Raw genomic sequence first — 24,616 nt, 5'->3', positions numbered from 1 at the left:
GCCACTCCCACATCATTTCCAACAATGTAGTGCAAGGAATTTGAAGGTCTATATGGAAATGTAGAATGTTGGATTGCCAACAATTATTGCAGTTTAAGGGTTATTATTAGCTTCAAACACAGGAAATTGGATTACCTACAGTTCTTGCATTTTCATAGTGGGAAAGACTAGAAAACTTTCTTAAGTAGGGGCTTACGGTATTCTGTTCCGAATCCTGAGAAATTAGATAATTGAATGTGCTTATTCTGGTCTAAATTTTATCTAATTAGATAAATAAGTCACCAAAAGAAGGTATGTTTGGAACATTAAAAGATGTGGAATAAATAGAAATGCAAACAAGTTATATTATATTCAATTAGATTAATTATTTTTTAAATTAGACAACTAACTGAGATATTGGTTAAGAAATCAATGGATTAATTATTGACAAGTAGAATTAAATTTTATAAATTCCCAACATACTTTTATTAAAAGTACTTGGAAGTTGGAAAAACAATTCAATGACAAATTGAATGTTATCCCACGAGATTAGGATCAAAGTGCGCATACGGCTCACACCTACACAAATGAATACATAACACACTTCCACAAATTAGAATCCACAGTAAAGACAGCTTCAACACCAGTAACAATAAAATTTCAAGGATACGATGGTCGCTTTTTAATTGTTCCAGGGTTCATAAGCAAGTGGTCCATAATTACATTTATAAATGTGTTAACCCACAAAAGGGATTATCGATCGAATATAATTATATACATTATTATTCTTTGATTCTCACCTGAATTACATGATACAACATCTCAGCACCAGCCCCTTTTGGTCAATCCTGCCATCTTCATTGCCTGAAAATCATACACATGATTCAGCTTCCACAAACAATTCTTAAGATTCACAAGACAAATGCAAACCTTCTAACAACCGAGTACAAGTTGCAACAATCATATCTCGGCTCAGAAAGTCACATCTTCATGTTTTCAATGACCTCATTTCCAAAGCAATACAAGCAACAGGATAAACACTCTCAATAATCTATGACAATCAACATTCAATCACTAAAATTTCATATCCAATTACTTATTGATATGAAACTATGAAAATCCAACTAACTTTGTAAGAGATCTCTCCATACTACAGAAAAAACTAAATTTAATGAAAAAACACAGCAGTGATTAAAACAAAGATAAAATTATAAAAAGGGTAATTAGTAACAACAATCAAAAATAAGATTGACACACCTTCAGGTGGCTGAGCTAGCTTCCGATTTTGTGGAGACGTCATTTCTTTCTTCAACTGCATCAAAATGTCTTCCATTGTAGACTCTCTTTGCCAATTAGCAAGCATAGGAAACAGATGTGGCTCAACCTGAAAATTCAGATATAAGACCGAATTCAATCACACAACAAAAAGGGAGCTTTAATGAAAATGATACCTACCACTCCAGTTTCGTGGTTGACACAAGTCATGTTAATCCTAGTCTGAAATCTAACAGATGGTGGATTTTCAGGATAATCCTTCCCACAAAATAATTTCAGCTGGTAGATACGCCCTTCATGAACAGTCTGGTAAAAGAACAAGATGGCCAATTCATCAAAAATAATATTTTGTTTTGGCAGATAAACGTTCTACATAGCAACAAGAAGGCAGTACGCATAACCTCTGTATGGAATTAATTAATAGTTAATTCAACAATGTTAGTAGTTACAAATACAATTTAAACAGTGGCTAAGAGAAAAGCATCTTGGAAATAGAAAACGGATTTAATTACTTCGATATATTAACCTATATATTTTAAACCATATTAGCTCTGAATTACATGGTGTACTATAAAAAAGGGCAGTCCAAAGGAATTATTGCTCATAAGGCCATAACCATTTAGTTACCAAAGCAATGTTCTAAGAAACCAAATCCCTGATACCAATACACCCTCCATTCTGATTGAAAAATAACCACTTCCAAAATGAGACACAGACACCAAACTTAGCTAACACAACAATGATGAAATGTATTTTCACAAAAATTAGAAAAGCATAAATAGAGAGCCGTACTGCCTTAGGTTAATAAATTTCTAGAAAAATAATAAGTTCAGCAATTTTGCCAAGAGGTTTTCATTGCATCAAGTGTACCAGAGTTGATCCAAAGAACAGAACAGCTTACACCAGGGGGGCCAATAATAGTCCCGGTCCATGACTGCATGTATATATCATCAGCATCATCCATTCCATAGCTAACGGTTCCATCTCCAATTCCCTTTTCACCTCTCTCAAGTTCTTCCAATAATCTGAAATTCCTAGGAACTGCATACACAGTCCAGAAATTTTAACACAGGAGTAAAACTATAAATCTACATTCTAAGAAAAAAAAACAGTTGTAATAAAAAATGAGCACAATTCAATGATTGGTGATAAATTATATTTACAAGTTCGTAAAAAAGAGATAGCGTGCAAATCAATTCACTAACATTAAGTTGCCTGGAGTATATGTTTGTCACTTCTGAACATCTCAGTTCACACATCCACTATAATTGATAAAAGGAGAACGAGTGGGTCCAAATACTGTCAAGTTTAGTAGCAAAGTTTAGCCCGAGAAATCAAGCTGGCATTGTAGTAGACCGCAAGTAAACAAGCTTGCCTGGTTTAAGTTCAAAAACAAGTGCCCCAATTTTAAATTATTAGTAACATGTCCCTATTGTCGTGTGACCCATTCTGACAAAGTTCATAATCTTACTCCTCATCAATTATAAGGATCCAAACAGAAACACTTCAACCAATTAACCACTAAGGAAATATTTTTAGACACTAGATTCCCATGAAATTTCCTAGAAGACAACAAGATCCCTCCTATAATTTCCTGTTCCAGACCGTTTTTCATAATCTCCATTTTGGCACCACGTCCCCAGAATAAGTGTATTTGCAAGTTTGCAATCATAATAATAGTTTACGTGTAGAGAGGATTTTAATTAGAGAAATTAATAGGGAATTACATCACCACTCTTACCCTCCACAAGTTTTCCTAATTTTACTTCCATTCTTTCAATATTTGTATTTAAGTTATTCCGAAACCTTATAACGTCAAGGAATGATGACAAAAAGTGAGTGGCACAGTAGAAGACACGACAACAATGCAGCACAATACAATTAAATATTCGGAGAATATGCTAGAGCATGGTACCTAAGTTTCCAAGCTAAGTTAACCGAGCAGCAAAGAACTTTATGTACAATCTCAGCAAGCAACAACACTAAAAAGGGAGGTATTATGTAATAAATAGAAACAGAGAAAACTCAACCCTTAAAAAAAATAAAGGTTTTTTTATTTCTAATTCTTAGGTTTTCCTGTTTGTTTATGTTAATGATATAGCACATACACATTCAACACGATCACAACTCAAAACACAGTATTTGTATCATCATTGGGCACATACAGCAGCTGAACTCCTAGACCAACGAACCCCGTTTGGAAGTATATAAAAGAAATAGAGTGCAAACAGAAGGTGTAGATTATATTCAGAAAAGCAGAAAGTCGTTCATAATTAGCGTGAAGAGAGAAACAACCTCCAAAAAAATGGGGAAAAAGAAAGGAAAGAGGAAGAAAAAGAAATAACAGGAAATGAAGATGGATGGTAAGAGATTGAGTACTGACCGACGACAGTGGATGGTTCGGAACCCATTGTTGAAGATGAATTGGAATTTGGAAGAGAAGAGGGTAGGGTTTTAGAATTGTGGGGATAGAGAAGAAAGTTACAAAGTTAGAGAGAGAGAGAGAGAGAGAGAGAGAGAAAAAGGGCGTGAATGTGATCCTGATTGAAGATGACTGAGACTCAAGTATAACAGCTGTAAGCAAAAGTAGAAGTCCGTTACACCAACACACGAGCCTGTACTACTGTATCTATAATTAATTAACTAATGCTAACAATTAATATATTAATATAGTAATACTTAGTGCACCAAGCCTAACCTACACTTAGGTTAATTGCCACTTCAAACTCCTTAAACTAATTTGGCAGATGCTACTTTATTTATTATGTTCCAACTTTTTGTTAACCAATACAATATTTATCGCATTAGAAATGTATAATTTTTGCGTAGTTGTTTTTAAATAATTAGAATTATTTGACTCTACAATTTTTATCTCTTCTTATCCTTTTAAACACACAAAAAAGGATAAATCCTTTTAAACTTGAATCGAAAACACACAAAAAAAAAATCATTAAATAACTATACTTTGCTTCAATCTTCAATAGTAAACTACAAAATTAAATCAATAGTTAAACTGTACCACATTGGATAAATTTTTAGAATATCATTAGCATTGTTGAAAATGGCCAACGTGAATTGCTTTAGGAGAACTTTAATCCAGATATGTATGTAGAGAAAGTGAATAAGAAAAGAAAAAAAAAGGCCACGTAGGTTTAGAAAGAAACGTAAAAATCAAGCCCGATAGAAAAAGAAGGTACCATCAATTAATTTTAAGTTTGAATTGAACACTTGGCAACTTAATATATATCTTTTCTATAAAAAAAAATGTCATTTCCTGAATTAACATATCCTTAAATGAACATGAAATAAAATGTCGTCAAAACTTGCACTCCCTCAGTATTGATGATAAAATGAAATCTGAACTACAAAGTTAAGCCTTAAGGGTATAAGCGTTTACGAAGTTCCTCCACAAATCCAGTTCTAGGAGTCTTAATATCAATATTGGCCTCCAGATCTTTCAATTGCACCACGCCTTCTTCTTTTACTTCCTGCTCATAAACAAGTACCATCCAAGGGATCCTTGATTCTTTTGCATATTCAAAATGCTTCGTTCTTCTTTTATGGACCAAGAATTCTGCTTTCACCCCGGCATCCCACAGTTCTCCGGCTAGCTCTGCTGCAAGTGTTAAATCATTCCCCAATACGCTCACTAGAACTTCTGTCTTCGTTGGCCGAGCCAACTAACACAAACCACACCAAATATTTAATTGTTTAAACATAAGCATCTAAACAAGTTACTCATCACTTATCAAACATTTTTTATCACCTGATTCTGATCCTTTTGTTGTTGCTCCATTATGGCAAACACTCTCTCAATTCCCAGACTCACACCAACTGCCGGAACTGTTTTTGAACCAAACATCCCTATAAGGTTATCGTATCGCCCACCAGCAGCAATTGAACCAACCTGCTTAAAACCACATTTCCATTACCGAATAGAAGTTTAAAATCCCAACAAAACAATGTGAATGGAACACAGGCACAGAGTAATTGCATAAATATGACAACCATAGAACTATAGAGGTAATTTCTCATCCTAACAAATCAAAAAGCCACATGCAGTCTGATATAACTTGGATTAACTTGAGGATCAAAATTAACATATTTCATATAAATCAACTCTTTCAAATTTAAACGCCATTTCATATTATGCAAGCTTTTTCTTTTGTTTAACATAGGAAAAAAAAATGTTTCATCCTGTGTTTCAATTGAGCATTCAAAATAATATGCTGTGCCCTTTAAAGGATCACAAAGACAAGAAAGAAGAAACATTTTAGAATGGAAAGAAGATAAAATGACATAAAAAATACCTGAGTGCCTCCTTTAAAAACAGCTTCAAATATAACTCCAGTATAATAATCCAGACCTCTGGCAAGACTCAAGTCAAAAACCACCTTATCAATCCGTTTTGATTTTTCCAGAGCTATAAATAAAATTTCCAGTTCCTTCAATGCTTCAGAAGCTCCTTCGTGTTTTGAGAAATCACTACCCTCTTGTATAAATTTAGATAATAATGCTAAAGGAGATCCTTTTTCCTTAACAAAAGTTTCAATCCTGTCAGCTGTCTCAGCAGTTAATCCCTTTTCTTCCACCTGTAGCATCACAGTAAGAAAACAGATTAACATAATAACATAACCATGACGTTAAATTACAAAATCAACTTCCGGATACCAACAGTTAATATGGAATACTGTAAACTTTAACCTGCATTATACCTAAAAGTACGACAAATCTCAATGACCTAAGCCAGTGAATGGATGATACCTGTATACTTCTATAGATATATAAATCAAGAAACAAAATTTCTTTTTGGTTTTATGGGAAACTGCAAATTACAAACACAAACAACATATTTTTTTTAAAATAAGTATTAAATACACAACTTACTTTCATCGAACAAAATTTAAAAAAGTAGGTTTTAAGGGGAGCTTATTGCAGCTTATGCAAAAAAATAATCAGTTTCCTGATCAAAATTACCTTTATTTTCTACTTATTTACCATTTCAGGTGTTTCATTCCTCAGCTTCCTCATTAAATAATTTTCACATTCTAATTTATTTAAATCATGTTTGCTAACAGTGAGATCATTATTTTTATAAAATTAATTATTTTATAAACTCAAAATATATTAATTACTTTTAATATATACTTATATTACTGAATTATATTAGCATAAAATATTTATTATCTTACAAAATGTTATAAAAATAATATAGAAGTTTTTATATATTTATTTTCTATAATTAATGTTTAAATTCATTTAATTATTATTATAATATGTTAGTAAATCAACAGAAAAATTACTTTTCATGAATTAAAATATTTATTGCCGTTTTTAATATATATATATATATACATATAAATTTATGTATTTTTGTTATAATTTAAATAAAAATTGTGCTAATTATATTAATTTTACATAACTTCTTTATTTTTATCAATATATTATTCCACTACGTGATGCAATTGATTTTAAAATAATTAAAAAAAAAACAACTTTCTGTTCAAAATGAGCTTAACCTAAAAGAAATGAACATTACCAAAAAACTTGTACTTTATTTTCAAAGCTCTTATTTTAAAGGAATAACCTATATGGTAACAAATGCAGAAATTAATATTAGCAGTTCTGAAGATAAATGCTCAATATAATAACTCAGTAACTTTCTGAACTCCAACCTTCTCAAATTCAATACATCAGATCTTGCTATCAGTAACTTCCAAATAGGAAATGAATGAATGTGGAAAATAAACATTTTTCAAACAATCCAGACAGCTCAGGGACGTAGAAACCACAACAGAAAAAGACAATGACAGTTTGTTTGCCTCCTCACCAAATCATACGAGATTTACCCAAATCAAAATCTGAAGGTACCAAGAATCCCTAAACAAAAACTGCTACTACCCATAAATAAAGCAGTAATATGAAGTATTTTAAAAAGTAATATCGAATAAACAAAGCCTATATCATTCAAAATGTGCAATAGAAGATATAAGACAAAAACTTTAACTAATCATCCTATAAATAAAATTATAAAGGAAATAGACACAAACAGCATTTGTGCTTACCATTTCTTTTTTTATCTGTTGAAAAGACTGCTTGTCCAACTTGTCAATGCTTGAACATATTGTCCTAAACTTTTCAGGAGGAACACCACATATTTGCATCATGCCATCCAGTAACTTTCTATGATTCAACTTTATCTGAGAAAAAGAGTCAAGAAAAAGGTCAAACATAAACACTCATTCCGAGCACGGTATTAAATATATTTTTAACCAATAAGTAGGAAAATCACAATGGCATAACTATGGATAATGTGATGGAACATGAAATAATAAATGATGATTGATGCCAACTTAAATTTATGAACTCAATAGTCGGTACTAAGATTTCACAGAAACAATAGTTTTAAAGAATGAATATTATAAAAATCTACCTCATATTCCCCAATGTTCAGCTCATCAAGTAGTTCAGTCAAAATCCTAACGACCTCAAAGTCTGGGCCCATTTTCTCAGGTGGAGTACCAGCAATATCAAAGTCGCATTGATAAAATTCACGGTATCTTCCCTTGGATGGGTTATCCCTTCTGTAAACCTTAGCTATTTGGTACCTTTTGAAAGATGTCAGACCATTCATAGCCACAAACCTAGCAAATGGAACTGTCAAGTCGTACCTCAAAGAAAGAAGTTCCCCACCCTGTCAAACAAGTTGATTATAAATTAGGAAGAAGTTGAAATAAAACTCTTATGAATTTAGGCAGAAAGGGGCTACCGCTCTGGCTTAGGATCCTAACAGTGGTAGCTAAAAACAAGTCTGTATTCAGCACTGGAAATTGAACGAAGAAAAACTCTATATGGAAACATATTCACTGCTCTCAGAATTTTGAACTCTGTAAGCTTATCCTCATAGTACCATTGCCCAGAGATAAGAGAAGGCTTTGTCATAACAAGCAATAAGCATATTTACCTGGTCAGCAAGATCATAAATCAACTTTGAGTCTTCTCCGTATTTTCCCATGAGAGTTTCTCGCAATTCAAAAACAGGAGTATCTAAGGCAGTGGCGCCATGCCTCTCAAAAACTTCCTCTATTATTGAAAAAGCTTTCTTTCTAATTGTCATTTGTTCTTTAGCAAAATCACGAGTCCCCTGATAAATTATATTGTGAAAATAAAGGTAAGATTACCAATAAACATATCCCACTCAGAAACATACAACCGTTAAACAATTCCATTATCTATAGACAGCATGCACAAACTACAGCCAAAAGAAGGAATATTAGTTCAGCAGTACAAGTTGTAAAAATACGATTATGTATGATTCAAAGGAAGGTCTTGATCAAAATGACATAAAGTATGAGCTCGACAATGAAGACTATCATTCTAATGTCTGTATCAGAGTGAATTATGGCTAACGAAAATCACTATCAAATTACAGCTGCATTATTACCTAGATATTTCCACTTCTTCTCACAAGCATACACATCCCATACCTGTCCCCACCTGGTCAACCCAGAGCATATACTGCTATTTAAAAATTCTAATTGACTATTCTATTGTTAAAATGTCACTAGCAATAAAAGAACATCATGCACATGTATGTCATTGTTCTCTGTCCATCAGATACAATTAAGCTATTTCCTTGAAAATTGTCAATGAGTACACAATTTCAAATACATTTCAATACCAAAATTTCAGCAAGTCGGTTACTAGATTACTTGGCTTATATTCAATTAAATTTAACCAATAAAGTGCTCAGAGATATATTTTTTCCCGGGCCACAACACAACGGAGTGGAAAACCTAAGCAGACTATAACACACCCAATAAACACAAAGTTAATATAATCAAACAGGCAGCTAAACATAAGAGATATTACCTTGGGAATCTTCGGCAATCTTCTGCTTTCATTGCTCTCCACAACATCCTTAACTTTCAATAAAAATTCGTTAAACTCGGGTTTGGCCAAATCCAAAAATGATAGAAAATCTGCCACCCAAGTCCCCAAAGCTAACTTTCCACGACTCTGTAACCTCTCCTTGAACAATGCCAAAATCGAGCTAGTCCCTTTCCCCAAAACAACTTTCTTCTTCTTCTTCTCTGCTTTCGAGTTCTCCTCTACTTTCAGATTCTCACCATTTTCCTTAGCACCTTTTATCACCTCATTCAATTCAGCAGCCTCTAGCACCGCAACCGCCGTCACAACTTCCCATGCCACAACTTTCCACACCAAGCCCGACAACACAAAGACCTCGTGTGCAAACTTACCATACTCCTTTCCCAAAAACAAGTTAACAGCCTTGTTAAAACCACTGCTTAAACCATCCCCAACGGGGCATTCTTTCCCAAAAATTTCCCCAACACCCAATTTCAAATCATCACCACCAATACCCTCCAAATTACTCTTTACCCGTGCCAAACTACACTCGCCAAGTTCACGCAATGCTGCCGCCAACGGCAGCAGAACGGTGCACACAGCTTCCTCACTCCCAATCGCGCTCTTAACCCCCGAATTCAACTCAACACGCATCCTCGAGTGCACGGCCTTAGCATGCTCCCTCACACTCCCGTGAACCTTGGGAACCCTCGCGACGGATCGAACCTTCTCCTTACCAACCGACTTGGATCCATTGAGCAGAACCCTCACGTCCGCGGCAACGCCAACCTCCTCCTTGGAATTATGCCCATCGCCAGAATCCATCAAATTGAAGGCTGCCACGTCAGCCTTCAAGGCCTCGCAGGAGAACGCGGCTGCCACATCAGCGAACGCGGACAGCGCGGCGGAATGGTGGTCGAGAATGGCGGAAATCCCGAGCAGCGTGGAGCATGTGAGTTCATCTTCCGTGACGAGGTCAGCGTCATCGAATCGGAAAGTACTAGGGTTGGAATTGAGGGTTTCGGCGAGGACGAGGGGAATCCGAGAGGAAGCGTTGGAAATGATGAGGCTGTTGAGGAGGACGAGAAGAAAGGCTCGGGATTCCTCTAGGGTTAGGAAATCGGGGACAGTGATGCTGCAATTAGACGAAGACGACGTCGTTGTGGCGGTGGTGGCCTTCTTGGAGGAGTTGGAGGAGGAGAGTCTATCGAGTGCAGTTGAGTCGATCCGCACTTGAGAGAGAGCTGTGGCGACGGCGCAGACGGCGGAGGAGGAGAGAGAAGAAGCCTTGCCGCCTAGCGTGACAGAAGCTTCAGCCATGGCTTTGTGAGTGTTTGAGGAGTGAGAAATGAGTGACGCGAGGGTTTAAGTTGGGTTAAGTTCAGGGTGCAGGGTTTTCTCCCCAACCGTTAAAACAAGAAAAAAAAACGTTATAACTCTGCGTAAGAAATAATCAATTTAGTTAGTTGAATTTTTAAAACAATATTACCAATACAAATAACAAAGAGCACTAGTAAGTAAGTTTCGTAGTAGTCTATGATGCATCTTATCCAACATGTTTCAATATAAGTGGATCTAATCTTACTTGTAAAAAGGTAGTGTGTCTAAATCAATTTTCCATTGCAATTCAACACGTGGCATTCAACAAATCAAGATGAACGGATTGGATTTTTTTTCCAACTCCTAAATTCTTTTTCAAGTCGTGAAATTGTTAAAAACAAGATATAGAAATGGTATCCAAAAATGTTGCACAGGTAACTAGTATGGTTTGAATCGAAACTGTTTGTGTTAAAGAATTAATGATGTGATTAATATCTTTGAATTTTAAAATATCGTACTAATAACTGAGTTATAGATAATTATCCAATTTTGTTTTCTCTTTCTAACATCGTATTCAATGTAGTTATTTCCTTTTTCCTACCTAGAGGCTATATCTAATCAAATTGTACCTATTATATTAAGTTTAAGAATGAGTCAAATTAATCTTATATATGTTTGGAAACTTATTTCCATAACTAATTTGTCGAACTTGATACATAAACACAATATTATGACTAAGCTCACCAAAGAAACAAGGTTGATCTTTAGGTATGAATAACTCAACCTGATCGTATGAACGTATCAAAACAAAACAAAAAATATAAAAGCGCTGCCCTTATAAAAATAATTTCTCCTCTAGCTACTGCGTTGAAAATAAGAAGCATGTCAAGCATAAAATCATTAAAATGTTATTAGTAAAGTTATTTTCAAATTTCATATTAGATAAAAATAATAAGGTGCTTATATCGAAAATTTCATATAAATAGAAGTTCATAGTTTTGAATCGAAAATTGTATCTTGATTTATTATATAAACATGTTCATGATTCATTGGTATCTTGATTTTTATAAAAATCTCAATGATATTATAATTGATGGCTAATCCTAGTGACGCCTCAAACAAATCCTAGTTACGCGTCAATGATATTTGTATTTGTATTTGTATAGTTTAAGAAAGTGTATGGACAGTCGTAAAACAGCAATAAGAAAAAATTGTCACCACTAAAAGCTGAAGGAGCAACAACTATTATGCTTAAGTTTATTTTAAGAACCATCGTTTAGAAAGTGTAATGTGTTTTTTCCCATCCAGAACGAAAGCACCAAAAATTTGCGTATCGCAGTTCGATTTAACTAGTTAAAAAAAGCAACGATAAATTGGTGTTTGTTTTTCTATAAAGACCCAATTACTTATGAACATAACATAATTTCACACAAGGACATTAAAATCTTGAATCTATGGAATTAAATCATGAGAACCGTAAGTCAAAACATAGATAGATAACTGAAATCAAAAAGGTCAAACAAACAAAATCTCTGATAAGAGTTGGTTTTCTTCAGACCACTACAAACTAAACTGAAGTTTCTTTCCCACAAAAAGTTCTCACTTGAGAGGAATAAACCTGGATGAGTGAGTAGCACCAATACCAGGTCTCCCGTGCTTAACGGGCTTGTATGAGATAGAAAACTCGGCTAAATAATGCCCAATCATCTCAGGTTTGATTTCAACCTGGTTAAAGGTCTTGCCATTGTAAACTCCAATGATGCTACCAATCATCTCAGGCACAATGATCATGTTCCGGAGGTGGGTGCGCACTGGTTCTGGCTTCTCACCTGCTGGAGCTTCCCTTTTCTGTGACCAAAAACAAGTTTAAATATCAGTACATCAATTCCAATACCTACAATTAAACCTTAAAATCAAGCAAAATTAAAATCGATAATCATTCCAACAAATCACAATTAAGTTAAATATCGATTGTACACAGTTAAATATTAAGTTTTATTTAAGAATTTGCCCTGTATACTTGTCCACACTTTATTGCTTTGATCTTATAGGTAACCTTTACCACTACTAAATCCCTACAAGCAAAATGCACTCCTCTAGCCTCTAGTCATATGAAAATTTTTCTGACAGTTTCTTTAACTGTATTCAATTATACGGTGGGAATACAACAATGATTTTAAATGCAGTGAAGAAAATTTCATAAACACAAAAAATGTTTGGATATTCCTAATAAAACTATTTCATTATACTGAACAACAACAGCAAGAGTTTACTCAAGAACAATTGTTAATGTTAAACCACGAAAGCAACTTTGTTCGAGTCCTATATCAAATAACCTAGTTTGCACATGTGTGTTTCGACTAAAAATGATAAAATAAATACATTTCGAGTTGGATGAAACCATAAAACAATTTCACGGTATACCAACTACTGAAAACAATTCAAAAGCAAAAGAATAAAAACACAATAAAGTAAAGATTTATCAGCGAAAATTTCATACAATGCATAAATAATAAAGTAAAGATTTAGCAAGGAGATCGTTCGTGCAATGCGTAAATGGATTCATTAGGAATACAGCTGATAGTGCTACCTCAAAATTACTTGATGTAAAGGGAACACGATTCAATTAAAATTATAATCATAAAAACCAAATCAGAAATGAAGAGACAAATAATAGAGCATTGTACCGCTTTGCGAAGCTTCTTGATTAAGGCCATGGGCTTTCTGGTTAGACCTCTCTGGAACCTTCTGCGAGCACGAGCACTGAAAAGCTTCACAAGTTCATCTGTGGACATATCAAGAAGCGCATCGAGATCCACACCTCTGAAACTGAACTTCTTGAATGTTCTCTTCTTGGGCTGCCCCGCTGCAGCGACATCGACCTCAACGTCTGCCTGAAAATTCAATCAGAACAATTAAAACACAAATCACCAGAGACATCATCAATGTCGTTGGAGGGTTGCTCACCATTCTTGCCGCTTCTAGGTTTTCAACAACAAGAACCACTTTGTGTCTTGGATTGGCTTAAATATGAGGGTTTTATGGCTGAACCCTAAACCATATAGAGTCACGTTAGTCCCTCTGGACTGGGCTTCAATGTTAGTTTGTTCTCTCAGAAAGCCCAATAAATTTCACCTCTTACTACACGTCATGTCATATCTATTTTTGAAAAATAAAATATATTTATTATATAAATTTTAATTTATTAAATATAATTAAAAATTAATATTAGTATTATATAATTGTTTTAGCATGAGAATGTATTTAAATTTTTTAATTATTTGTATTTTTTTTAATTAAATATACATTTTTTCACATAATGATAAAATTAATTAAAAAAAAAAAAACTAAATGTAAGATACCTTTATTAATTTTATATATATATATATATATATATATATATATAATTTGATTGTAGGTATTTTTTGAATGTTTTTTTATTATAAAAAAATAGATTAAGAAAATGATTAAATTTAACAAAATTGTAAAATCAGAAAAAATAGTTACACTTTAAAAAAATTACTTAAAAAGATACTTATGAATAAATTTAAAAAAGAATGTAAACACCAGAGAATATCTTCATATATTAATATTAATATAGGTACTACAGTACAACATCTTTTCATCACGTCTGTCTATATATATATATATATATATATATATATATATATATATATATATATATATATATATATATTATTTATCCATGTACTTAATTTTACAAAAAATTAAAAACTTTATAAAATAAAGTTTAACAAAAGAATTATCACAATTAAATGTATGTATTTTTTTATTATAATTATTTACTAATTTTAATTTTAAAAATTTATATTTTATATATTAGAATGTTAGCTAAAAAATATTCGAATAGTTTGATTTATTTGTGTTGTCAAGTTATTTAAATATAGTCTATATAATAATATTTTAAGTATTAAGTGAACGGTTTGATTATTCAATTCTAAAAAATAAACTTAGTCAATTCACATCATTCTATTGTAATAAATATATGAGAAATAATTGTAAAAAATTAAATAATGGTAAGTGAATCAATTTATCAATTCATGTATTGGACCAAATTACAAGATTTCTTATTCACAATAAAATAAGGCAGATTGAACTAACATTTGTTTAACTTAACTTAATCCTTGAAGAGTCATTCATGTGGAAGTTGAATTTGACATCCTTCAAATAATCACGTAGTTTTTTATTTTAAAATAAAATTAAGAGGAAAATATAAATATTAAAAATGTATATTTTATATTAGTATACATTAAAAATTTTCCATAATTATAAATAAAAAAAAATATAAAATATGTTAATCAAAATTGAAAGTTTTCTTTGTATAAATGTATATAAAGTAGGTTCAGTTAGTAATTTGATTATTGTATTTATGATAGTGATTTGTCTTATTTTTTATATTTATGTTTTGCTAAATGGTTGTTTTAAGATTTATTTTAGCATATTCTAATAAATTTACATTAACATCCTTTAGAGGGTGATTTTAATTTAGAATAAAATTAAGGTTTATGTTTTGCTCAATGGTTGTTTTAAGATTTATTTTAGCATATTCTAATAAATTTACATTAACATCCTTTAGAGGGTGATTTTAATTTAGAATAAAATTAAGGTCTAAGCATGTAAAGTGTGTATTTTAAGTATTTAAGAAAAAAAAAATGACTTACAAAAAATAAATTTTTTAACACTAAATATCTCTGTTAGATAAACTGTAAAACTGTATTACTTTTTAATAATATTAAAAATGATATTTAAGGAGTTAATAATTTTTATTAACTAAAAAATTAATTAGAGAATGATTAATTAATAAGTATGAAGTATGCGTAGACAAAGATTAAATGAATGAGACTAAAAAAATATTATAAATCGAATTAATTACGACAAAAATATTAAATAGTATTATAATAACTAAAAAAATATTAAATAATATTATAACATTTAAATGCAAATTATTTTATTAGTAAATAAAAACATTGTATTGTTTTATGTTCTCTTTTTTTTATCTATATTATTACCATTTGATACTGTATTCAACATTTCAATATCTTATTTAATATGGCAAAATCAAGGCAAAATCACTCAAATAAATAAACAGAATTATTTGATACAAGCCATTTTCTAAGCAACGTATATGCTATGGTTAGGCTTTGTCACTGTCCTAAAATATGAAAATTGAAAATGGGAATGTCAATTCCGATCTAATATACCAATTTATTTTAATATATTAATATCTCACAAATCAAATCATATTCATACCTTTTTTTTAAAAAAAATCATATTTAAAATTTTAGCTTTCAAACATTTTGGGTAACGAGATAATAATATCAATAAAATTCAAACATATTTAAAATTCATATCAATAAAATTTTTACCATTTATTGTTTTTAGATAACGAGATAATCAACGCAGTTAATAGATTTTTACATGCGCTGTTTTACACCACATAATTGTATATACATGAGAAAAAGCTTGTTAAAATGTTTTTGCGTTAGAATTGGACTTTTGGGCCTATTGTACGACTGAAGCCCAGACCAATTGTGAGGGAACTATATAATTGCTCACGGCTCCCAAATTTGTTGTCTTGGTCTTTGAATTTGTGTTTGAGTTGAGGAGCCAAGAAGAGGATGTCGGGTATGGGTGACGGGTACGTGGGCACCGCCCAAGACGCGGTGAGGATTCGGCGGTTGGAGAAGCAGAGAGAAGCGGAGCGTCGGAAAATCCAAGAACTCAAAACCAAGTCTGCCTCCGCCAAGGGCCAACCCGGTCTCCTCCAATTCGGTTCCAGCACTTCCGAGGTACCATGTTCTTCCAATTTCTGTCTTTTATTCGCTTAGGGTTGCGCTTTTCTATTTGTCAATTATCTTAACTTTTCTTGAATTTCAGATTCTAGAGACCGCCTTCAAAAAAGAAACCGTGGGTTTGGTCACCAGAGAGCAGTATGTGGAGAAGGTGTGTGATTGTTTTCTTTACTTTTACATGCCATACTGTGGTGTGAGTGTGACTGATATTATGTTTTTTCTTATTTGTTAATTGTAGAGAGTTAATATTCAGAGCAAAATAGAGGAAGAAGAGAAGGAGAAACTTCAGAAGCAGCAGCAAGAGTTCGTCTTCTTCCCATTTTTTTTTCTTTTTTTTTTTTTGTTTATAGCTACGTAATCACAATCTTTAAACAGGGAGGAGGAGCTTCAATTAGAAAAGCGTAAAAAGAGGAAGATCAAGGGCAATTCTCGATTGTCCTTTGCTGAGGATATTGATAGTGAAACCCAAGAGGAGGAAGAGGAGGAACCACGTCATAGTAAGTTGATGTTTGGAAATACTTGTTTATTTGATTTTAGATAGATGATCACATGTTTGAGTTTACATGGAGGAGTTGACGATGAAGTCCGGCATTGATTGGGTTAAAGTTATCTTTTTTGCATGGGATGAAAAAATAGTTTTGTTACTAGCTTACTTTTTCCATGTTAAAGTTGCTTCAGGTTTTCACTGTCTAATCGTGGTTTCTGTTATAATCCATATCAGTTTTGTAAAATCAATTTCATTAAAAATTCTGTCTTGCAAGCGATCATCCAAGCACACATCAAATCACTTCACTCTACATCTCTGATTTTCTTTGCAGTTTCAAATTGAGAGTTTTTCTTTGTTTATCAATGTACCATCATTTGCCACAAGAGGTTTAGACGGAGTATTGTGAACGTGTATTGATCAATGATTTATAGAACACATAAAAAGAGGTTGAACCTTGCTGTGTTTCTGGCAGATAATCTGGAAGCCAATAGGTTAAGGCGTGGTAAACTTGGTAAAGATCCTACTGTAGAAACTGGCTTTCTACCTGACAGGTATGTGTGGCATGGGATCTCTTCTTTTTCCCATTCCGTTATCCTTTTTTACCCTCTTCCCTAACTATGAAGCATGGACACAACTCTTCCATGTTGTCTCCCCGTGTCAGACACTGATACTTGTACAACATCCTGGTCCATGTGTCCTTGCTTCATAGTTCCCTTGTACTTTTATTTCCTTGTTGGTTGTTGCCCTAACGTTCGGGCATAGGAGTGCTGAGGATTCCTGTTCAGTGAGCGAGAGGCTGAGGAGCAAGCAGAGCGGGAAAGGCTGCGGAAACAGTGGCTCCGTGAGCAGGAGCAAATCCGAAGTGAGTGTGCTGCATTTGTTTCCACTGAGAATCTTCTTAACTCTTTTTGAAACCATGCTAATAAAGGGTTAACAAGTATATAGATAATGCAATATGATTATATTATATAAGTTGGGAAAATTATGCTTATTTTCCCCTTGTTTGTACAAATTAGCTGATGCAGAAAACACAACCATTTGATAGTTTATAGTTTATGCTTAATTAAGTTATTTCTGGACTTCAGATGAACCTCTTGAAATCACTTACAGCTACTGGGATGGAACTGGCCACAGGCGTGTGATCCAGGTAAGTAAAGATCATATGCTTCAACTTCTCAAATTCTTGAACATTTCTTTACTACGTATGATCTTATGACTTGTTGTCTGAATTATTTTATAATATCTTTCAGGTACGCAAGGGTGACAGCATAGGAGAGTTTCTTCGTGCAGTTCAACAGCAACTTGCTCCTGAATTCCGAGAGATTCGAACAACATCTGTAGAAAATTTGCTATATGTGAAAGAAGACCTTATCATTCCACATGTATGTACTTTTTATTGGGTTTAGTTTCAGAAAGTCTGTACTATTTGCTATCTTGTTTGTGAATGTAGTGTGTTGTGTATGTATAAGCTATTTGCTGTTAACATTATTTTGACCAAAGGCCATCTGCTAACTTATTTTCCTGTTTCCATGTGTATTATAGCAACATAGCTTTTATGAGCTAATTGTGAACAAAGCTAGAGGCAAAAGTGGGCCGGTATGTTCCTTTTATTTTGTTTTCTTCTCATAATGTGCATCTTTCGTTGTTATTTTTACGAGATGTTTTGTTCTTTTGTTGTTTTTATTTTCGAGATATTTTGTTGTTAGCAAAATAATGATTATTTAAATGGCTTGGGGAAGAGCACTGTTACGAGTAAGGTCTCTCTAAAAACTCATGCATATAATATAGATGTTTTGCTATTGGTGGCACATGGTCCCTGTATATGGAACTGGTCAGAGAACGAATAGACGCGGTTTTACATTTCCATAAAATTATGCTTCCTTGCCCTAATTGATGCGAATATTCTTTTTGGCTCTTGTAGCAAAGAAATCCCACGTTTTTCCTGTTTCAATGGTTTGTGACAGAAAAATGACAGCAGTTGTATTATTGTTTTAACATTCTTCTTGTAGGATCAATTGCATTAATAGAATAAGGAAGAATGCATTGTATGTTTTGTGGATATTTAGAAAAAATAAGTTCGAAAACAAGCAAAAATAATCCAAGAGTGACAAATCAAGTAGTAAGATGAGGAATATAAATACTGAGATGGGATTTGTTCCACAATTTCTTGCTTAACTAATAAATAATTGTTTTATCTCCCAGTGATTTTATTTTATTTTTTATCCTGGGAGGAGGGGATGCTGTACTGATTATAGTTCCAAATTTAAATTGCATTGCTATCTGTTTCCTTGTAATCCTTGCTGATGGCAGTGATGGCTGATTAAATGTTAGATTTGACTAATTTAAATAGAGATACCAAGTTGGAACAGAAAGTGAATAATAATAATAATAATTAATAATAATAATAATAATAATGATGATGATAATACTACTAGTACTACTAATAATAATTCTGCCTTCAGTTCTCCGGTTGAAATTTCCTTATACTTTTTATTAGATGTAAATTGATTCAAATAGAAGTTATTCTGATACTAAAACAATAACAGTAGATATATTGACGTTTTAATCGTGATAATGCTACAATGTTGTTGTAGCGTTTATATTGTCACTGCGAAATAACATTTGCATGCTGCCATGAACTTGAAAATGTCTCCTATTAGCTGGAGATTAATTTGGGGTATTAACGGTACTTGTGTTTCTATCTCTACAGCTTTTTCATTTTGATGTGCATGAAGATGTACGAACAATTGCTGATGCCACTATAGAGAAGGACGAGGTATACTTTCTTCCTAAAATTTCACCACAATCTTGAAATTTGGATTTTCAAGTCAAAGGAAACAAGTGCGTGTATGCCTATGGTGTTCTAATGACTTCATTTATGGGCTTTTGCTTAATTTTTCTTACTCTGATTTTCTTGTTTCTACCCAGTCTCATGCCGGAAAGGTTGTAGAAAGGCACTGGTATGAAAAGAACAAACATATATTTCCTGCTTCAAGATGGGAGGTACTCACTCTTCCTGTATCTTGTGTGCGCATAGCCAAAAGAAACCTTCCTTCTCTTTTGGCTTGAGCATTTGTAGCGACATTTGATAAACTACTATGTGACAAGATATTCTTGAACTGACTATTTATTTTTCCTGCTTATGTTCTGATTGTGATTACCGTTATTTTCACCTTTTATTGCAGATATATGACCCAACGAAGAAATGGGAACGTTATACTATCCACGGAGATTAATTTGAGGCTGCCATATAGTTTGCATTTACTGAATTTACAACCTTTAATTTGATCATGAGATGAGCATCTGCACTCCTTGGTGTTTCATTGTAAAGACTTGGACCATTAGTTCAGTGAATTTTATTTTTCTGTCTTATTTAATGGTTTGATAGTTAGCTTAGTTTGTTAGATGCATAAAGCATCTTTCAAATGATTCAATAGGTGAGCACTAGACACATGTATTATCTTTGTTATTGCTGGCCATTACTCTTTCTAATACACAATTCAATAGTTGTAGCAAAAATAGTATATCGATAAAAATATATCAACTTTGAAGAGTTTTCTTATCTGGAGAAAAATAAAATTATTAATCTGTTTGAAGTGTACAAAAACTATAAAATGTTGAATATATAATTTCATGGGTTGCTTCAACAGTATTCGTTTAAGTAACCCACTGTGTTAAGTAGATTATACTATTTTATGTGCGACTCAAATAACTCCATTGAGTTGCAGTGGTAGGAAAATAGAAGATGAATGGAATACAAAAGCTCTATTCAATAAAATTTTACCAACTAAACTCGTAGTCAAAGCTTGTTAGGTTTTAATTTTGACAAATTCGAAAACTGATAAAACAAACTGCGACCGGATTAAAATGAGGACTTTCACGTTTTTTACTGAATTCCAAAAACATTATCAGTTTTCTACGCACGATTTTTATTCTGTTTTTTTGTTGGAAATGTCGTTGATGTATTCAATGTCCCACAATGGAATAAACTTTTTCTAAATATCTTCATTATTTCTATCAACACAGCATACTTGAAAAGTGTCCTCATGAAATATTATCCGTTTCTTATCTTTAAGTTGTTAAAGCCTAAAAGACTTGTGTACTGTTTATTAAAAAAATTAAATGAAACATATATTAAAAATACTGATTAATTATCTTAGATTTATTGTTTTATTACGATTTTTAATTATATAAATAAACATTTGTCTTAAATGTCTTAAATACTACACGAACACAATTAAATAATACACGAACACTTAAAAGCTTAGAAGAATAGAGTAGCTTTGATGGAGGAATCAATGATGTTATAGCATGACATGTAAAAACAGAGGATCTTTCAAGCACTTCATACAAAAAACATGTCAAAGAAAAATATAAAAGGTCACCACAATGTGCAATACAAAGCAAAAGTATGAAACCAAAATAAAAGAAGAGTCTTGTGAAGCTACTTGCTGGGACGGCCAGGGATACACTTCACAAGCAGGCCAATTGGCCAAGACAAAGCTCCAATGGCAACACAAACACCCCATTGGCCCCAACTCAATCTCTCAGTGCCCGCAAACATCTTCAGAAACTCAACCAACACTACCTGAAGAACAACAGTGAAACCCACAATCACTATGAACAACTTGTTTTTACCAAGCCCCTCAAAGATGTTCTTTTTCTCCACCTTCCTTGCATTGAACTCATTGAAAACCTGGCAGAGAACAAAAATATTGAAAATAAGAGTGTTCTTCACCTTCTCACTCACATCAAAGATTGATCTTCCCTTGAACTGCAAAATCAGTAACACAAACACTTGATATGATGCCTGTGAAATGAGGTTCCTCCACATAGCTCTAGTTATAAGTGGCTCAACTCTCCCCACAGGTGGCATCTTCATGAGATCATTGGTGGGTTCCTCAGTGGCTAAAGCCAAGGCTCCAAGAGTATCCATGATCAGGTTAACCCACAAAAGCTGAACAGCAGTTAGAGGCACTTTACCAGAAGAAACTGCAGCTACAAAGTTTATGACAAGTGCTGCAATGTTAACTGTGAGCTGAAACTGAATGAACCTCTGAATGTTTATGTACACACATCTTCCCCAACGTAGTACTGTCACCACAGAAGAGAAATTGTCATCAAGGATAACAATGTCTGAGCTCTCCTTTGCCACTTCTGTGCCTTGTATTCCCATGGAAAGTCCAATATCAGCTTCCTTCAGAGCAGGTGCATCGTTTGTACCATCACCTGTGACTGCCACCACGTGACCCTTCTGCTTTAAACATTGAACCATCAGAAGCTTGTCAAATGGAGATGATCTCGCCATCACCCTGATTCTCTCAATCTTATCCATTCTCTCCTCATGCGAGTAATTTCTGAATTGAAACCCTTCAACCACAGCATCTTCATCCAATTCTTCACTAGGATTAAGAATCCCGCATTCAGAAGCTATGGCCTTCGCTGTGTGCACATTATCTCCCGTGATCATCTTGATCTTCACTCCAGCATTTTTGCATGATTCAACTGCTGCTTCCACTCCAGGCCTACAAGGGTCTTTCAATCCAAGTATTCCCAACAGTGTTAGTTCTGTCTCTTCAAGCTTTTCACAGACCTTCTCGTTGGAACTCTTTTGGGCAAAGGCAATGCATCGCAAACTCTTTGTAGCCATGTTCTTCACAATGTTCCCAATTTGTGCTCGTTCTTCATCACCCATGATCATGATTTCCCCTGTGTTGTCATGGTAATTTGAACACATTGCCAATATCATCTCAGCAGCACCTTTCCAGTGTGTATGCACCCTGTTGCTTCCTCTCTTCTCCCTTATCAGAACCCCACTTCTCTTCTTCTCAGAGTTAAACGTCTCCACGTGAATTATCTCGCAATGCTGCTTCACTTCATCAATGTCCATCCCCAAATCCATCACCGCCCAAGAAAGCAACGCTTTCTCAGTAGGACTACCTGAGATTTCAGGCAGAGAAATTTCTTGGGGTTGGTAAACACTTCCAGTGGTATTCAGCCCAATTCCTTCCTTCAATAACTGGACTAAACTCGGCGCCAAATACCCACCTTCTGCTATTAGCTTTTTTCCCACCCAAACCTCACTCACCTTCATCTCATTCATTGTAAGAGTACCAGTTTTATCAGTGCAGATCGTTGTTGCCGACCCCATTGTCTCACAAGCAGAGATTCTCCTAACCATGGCATTATCCCTCATCATTTTCTTCATGGAATAAGCCAAAGTCAGAGTAACAGCCAGTGGCAACCCTTCTGGAATGGCCACCACCACAATCGTCACAGCCGCAGCAACAATCCCCACAACCGCATTCATGACATCATCAAACTTTGTCTTTCTCCCGACAAATTCCCGGTTCCCAAAATCATCTCTGGTACTCCCCATGAAGTATCTTATCATAGACACTACCAAAACAAGTGCAGCCACAAACAACCCAACCTTGCCAATAGCCGAAGTCAATTTCTGGAGACGCACTTGCAAAGGTGTCTCCTCATCGAGCTCTCTCGTGATCGAACCCATCATCACACCCCATGCGGTGTTCATGCCCACAGAAGTTACAAGCATGCGTGCAAAACCTTCGGCGACCTTTGTGCCAGATAACAAGAAAGGGTTTGTGTCAGCGTTCACATTCACGTGATCACTCTCCCCCGACATGCTGGATTCGTCCACCTTCAACGAGTGTCCCTCTAGAAACAACCCATCCGCCGGAACCTGATCGCCAATCTTCAACTGCACAATGTCACCCACCACCACCTCCGAGATCGACACGCTCTGGCGCCGACCACCTCGTACCACTTCAACTCCTATGTTGCCACTCTTGGCAGAAAGCTTCTTGAACTGTCTAGATTGGTTGAAGTTACTCACGGAAGACACGACGATAACGAGAATAACCGCCAATATGATGCTTCCTCCGTCGTACCACCCCTCCTTCCACCCATGCTGCTTGATTCCAAAGCCAAGGGAAAGAACAGCACAAAACAAAAGGATGATGATAGTGGTATCCTTGAAAGCTTCAAGAACAAAGGAAAGAAAACCTTTGGATGGAGGCCTCGTGAACACGTTGACACCGAAAACGCGTTTTCGGCGATCAATGTCATCGTTGTCGTCGTCGCTTATGCCACGCTTGAGATCGGTTTCAAGAAGTGCAGCGAGTTCTTTGATGTCTCCAAATTGGGTGAGAGAGTCGAGTCTCTTGTCCCCTACCATGTGACTGAGTAGTTTGGGATCAGCAATGGAAAGTTTGTGACGTGGAGAAGGCACGTGTGGGGGAGCAACGTCAATGGCGAGGTAGGAGAAGGAACGGAAGAGGGTTTGGGGTTTCATATGAAGAGCTTTCTTGGAGAGATGGTGAAGGGCCTTGACGAAGGAAATGACAGTGAAAGCCATTCGCCACTTTTTCCTGCATGAGATGGGGTACGTACTGTGTGGTCTCGCCATGATAGGATATGGTCAAGAACAAACAAAAAACAAAAACAATTCTTGTTGTGAGGACTTAGAGTTGAAACAACAAAGAATTTTTTGGAACTGAGAAGGTCAAGGAGAGAACTGAGAATGTTTGATGTGATGTGATGGAAAAGAACCGAAAACATAACATAAATAGTGTGAGACGACATCATTCGGATGAAGATGAAGTGAATTTTGTGTGTAGCTTCTGCGATGTTTCGTAGCAGAACTTATTCAAACACTTTGTTCCTGATTCGTCCAAGCAGTTACCATACGCGTGAATATTATTCCTTTCTTAAATATTTACGGTAAGTTTTTATGGTAGCTTCTGATATTTTTAAAGTCAAATTCATCAACTCTTTTTATTGCATCATAACATAACCTTTATAATATTTATATTTTTCTTCATATAAGTGTTATACTATTTAGTATTTT

General features: G+C 34.3%; 5 protein-coding genes across 6 annotated transcripts; 1 reads left to right on the top strand and 4 right to left on the bottom strand.

Moving 5' to 3' along the window:
• Nucleotides 1-431: 431 nt before the first annotated feature.
• Nucleotides 432-3,819, bottom strand: LOC114178041 (ubiquitin-conjugating enzyme E2 variant 1B-like). 2 transcript variants are annotated; one of them, XM_028063718.1, is made up of 6 exons: nucleotides 3,638-3,819; nucleotides 2,156-2,295; nucleotides 1,435-1,560; nucleotides 1,237-1,363; nucleotides 780-843; nucleotides 432-558 (listed from the first exon to the last, which is right to left on the bottom strand). In XM_028063718.1, exons 1-5 carry the CDS (start codon nucleotides 3,663-3,665, stop codon nucleotides 785-787), a joined length of 480 nt encoding a protein of 159 aa, XP_027919519.1. In that variant the 5' UTR covers nucleotides 3,666-3,819; the 3' UTR covers nucleotides 432-558; nucleotides 780-784. The 2 variants fall into 2 exon arrangements, with proteins under 2 accessions (XP_027919519.1, XP_027919518.1); XM_028063717.1 differs by lacking the exon at nucleotides 432-558 and having other exon boundaries at nucleotides 589-843.
• A 618-nt stretch (nucleotides 3,820-4,437) lies between these two features.
• LOC114178040 (histidine--tRNA ligase, cytoplasmic) lies at nucleotides 4,438-10,531 on the bottom strand. The gene is made up of 7 exons (XM_028063716.1): nucleotides 9,127-10,531; nucleotides 8,219-8,398; nucleotides 7,688-7,948; nucleotides 7,320-7,454; nucleotides 5,565-5,846; nucleotides 5,021-5,161; nucleotides 4,438-4,934 (listed from the first exon to the last, which is right to left on the bottom strand). Exons 1-7 carry the CDS (start codon nucleotides 10,441-10,443, stop codon nucleotides 4,632-4,634), a joined length of 2,619 nt encoding a protein of 872 aa, XP_027919517.1. The 5' UTR covers nucleotides 10,444-10,531; the 3' UTR covers nucleotides 4,438-4,631.
• Nucleotides 10,532-11,881: 1,350 nt separating this feature from the next.
• Nucleotides 11,882-13,541, bottom strand: LOC114178039 (40S ribosomal protein S15-4). Its single transcript, XM_028063715.1, has 3 exons — nucleotides 13,411-13,541; nucleotides 13,131-13,337; nucleotides 11,882-12,291 (listed from the first exon to the last, which is right to left on the bottom strand). The coding sequence occupies exons 1-3, from the start codon at nucleotides 13,411-13,413 to the stop codon at nucleotides 12,043-12,045; spliced, it is 459 nt and encodes a 152-aa protein (XP_027919516.1). The 5' UTR covers nucleotides 13,414-13,541; the 3' UTR covers nucleotides 11,882-12,042.
• A 2,481-nt stretch (nucleotides 13,542-16,022) lies between these two features.
• On the top strand, nucleotides 16,023-20,299 carry LOC114179466 (protein XAP5 CIRCADIAN TIMEKEEPER). The gene is made up of 12 exons (XM_028065814.1): nucleotides 16,023-16,253; nucleotides 16,342-16,407; nucleotides 16,495-16,559; nucleotides 16,632-16,753; nucleotides 17,216-17,294; nucleotides 17,529-17,605; nucleotides 17,829-17,890; nucleotides 17,994-18,125; nucleotides 18,286-18,339; nucleotides 19,454-19,519; nucleotides 19,672-19,746; nucleotides 19,929-20,299. The coding sequence occupies exons 1-12, from the start codon at nucleotides 16,083-16,085 to the stop codon at nucleotides 19,977-19,979; spliced, it is 1,020 nt and encodes a 339-aa protein (XP_027921615.1). The 5' UTR covers nucleotides 16,023-16,082; the 3' UTR covers nucleotides 19,980-20,299.
• A 742-nt stretch (nucleotides 20,300-21,041) lies between these two features.
• On the bottom strand, nucleotides 21,042-24,290 carry LOC114176966 (putative calcium-transporting ATPase 13, plasma membrane-type). Its single transcript, XM_028062169.1, has one exon. It carries the CDS (start codon nucleotides 24,173-24,175, stop codon nucleotides 21,188-21,190), a length of 2,988 nt encoding a protein of 995 aa, XP_027917970.1. The 5' UTR covers nucleotides 24,176-24,290; the 3' UTR covers nucleotides 21,042-21,187.
• Between the last annotated feature and the right edge of the window lie 326 nt (nucleotides 24,291-24,616).

The sequence above is a fragment of the Vigna unguiculata genome, chromosome 3 (genome assembly GCF_004118075.2).
Source record: "Vigna unguiculata cultivar IT97K-499-35 chromosome 3, ASM411807v1, whole genome shotgun sequence".
NCBI lineage: Eukaryota > Viridiplantae > Streptophyta > Magnoliopsida > Fabales > Fabaceae > Vigna > Vigna unguiculata.
Note: the sequence above shows the minus strand (reverse complement) of the source record. Positions and strands in the feature narration are given on the sequence as shown.

Coding starts and splice junctions, on each gene's coding strand:
- LOC114178041 (XM_028063718.1), bottom strand. CDS start 3,665: ATGGGTTCCGAACCATCCACTGTCGTCG. Junction 1,561..2,155: donor CTATTATTGGCCCCCCTGGT/GTAAGCTGTTCT, acceptor TTCTTTTACCAG/ACTGTTCATGAAGGGCGTAT. Junction 844..1,236: donor GCTAGCTCAGCCACCTGAAG/GTGTGTCAATCT, acceptor TATGATTTTCAG/GCAATGAAGATGGCAGGATT.
- LOC114178040 (XM_028063716.1), bottom strand. CDS start 10,443: ATGGCTGAAGCTTCTGTCACGCTAGGCGGCAAGGCTTCTTCTCTCTCC. Junction 7,949..8,218: donor TTTATGATCTTGCTGACCAG/GTAAATATGCTT, acceptor CTTGTTTGACAG/GGTGGGGAACTTCTTTCTTT. Junction 5,162..5,564: donor TTTTTAAAGGAGGCACTCAG/GTATTTTTTATG, acceptor GGTTTTAAGCAG/GTTGGTTCAATTGCTGCTGG.
- LOC114178039 (XM_028063715.1), bottom strand. Junction 12,292..13,130: donor TCAAGAAGCTTCGCAAAGCG/GTACAATGCTCT, acceptor TTTTGGTCACAG/AAAAGGGAAGCTCCAGCAGG.
- LOC114179466 (XM_028065814.1), top strand. CDS start 16,083: ATGTCGGGTATGGGTGACGGGTACGTGGGCACCGCCCAAGACGCGGTG. Junction 16,408..16,494: donor GAGAGCAGTATGTGGAGAAG/GTGTGTGATTGT, acceptor TGTTAATTGTAG/AGAGTTAATATTCAGAGCAA. Junction 18,340..19,453: donor CTAGAGGCAAAAGTGGGCCG/GTATGTTCCTTT, acceptor CTATCTCTACAG/CTTTTTCATTTTGATGTGCA.
- LOC114176966 (XM_028062169.1), bottom strand. CDS start 24,175: ATGGCGAGACCACACAGTACGTACCCCATCTCATGCAGGAAAAAGTGG.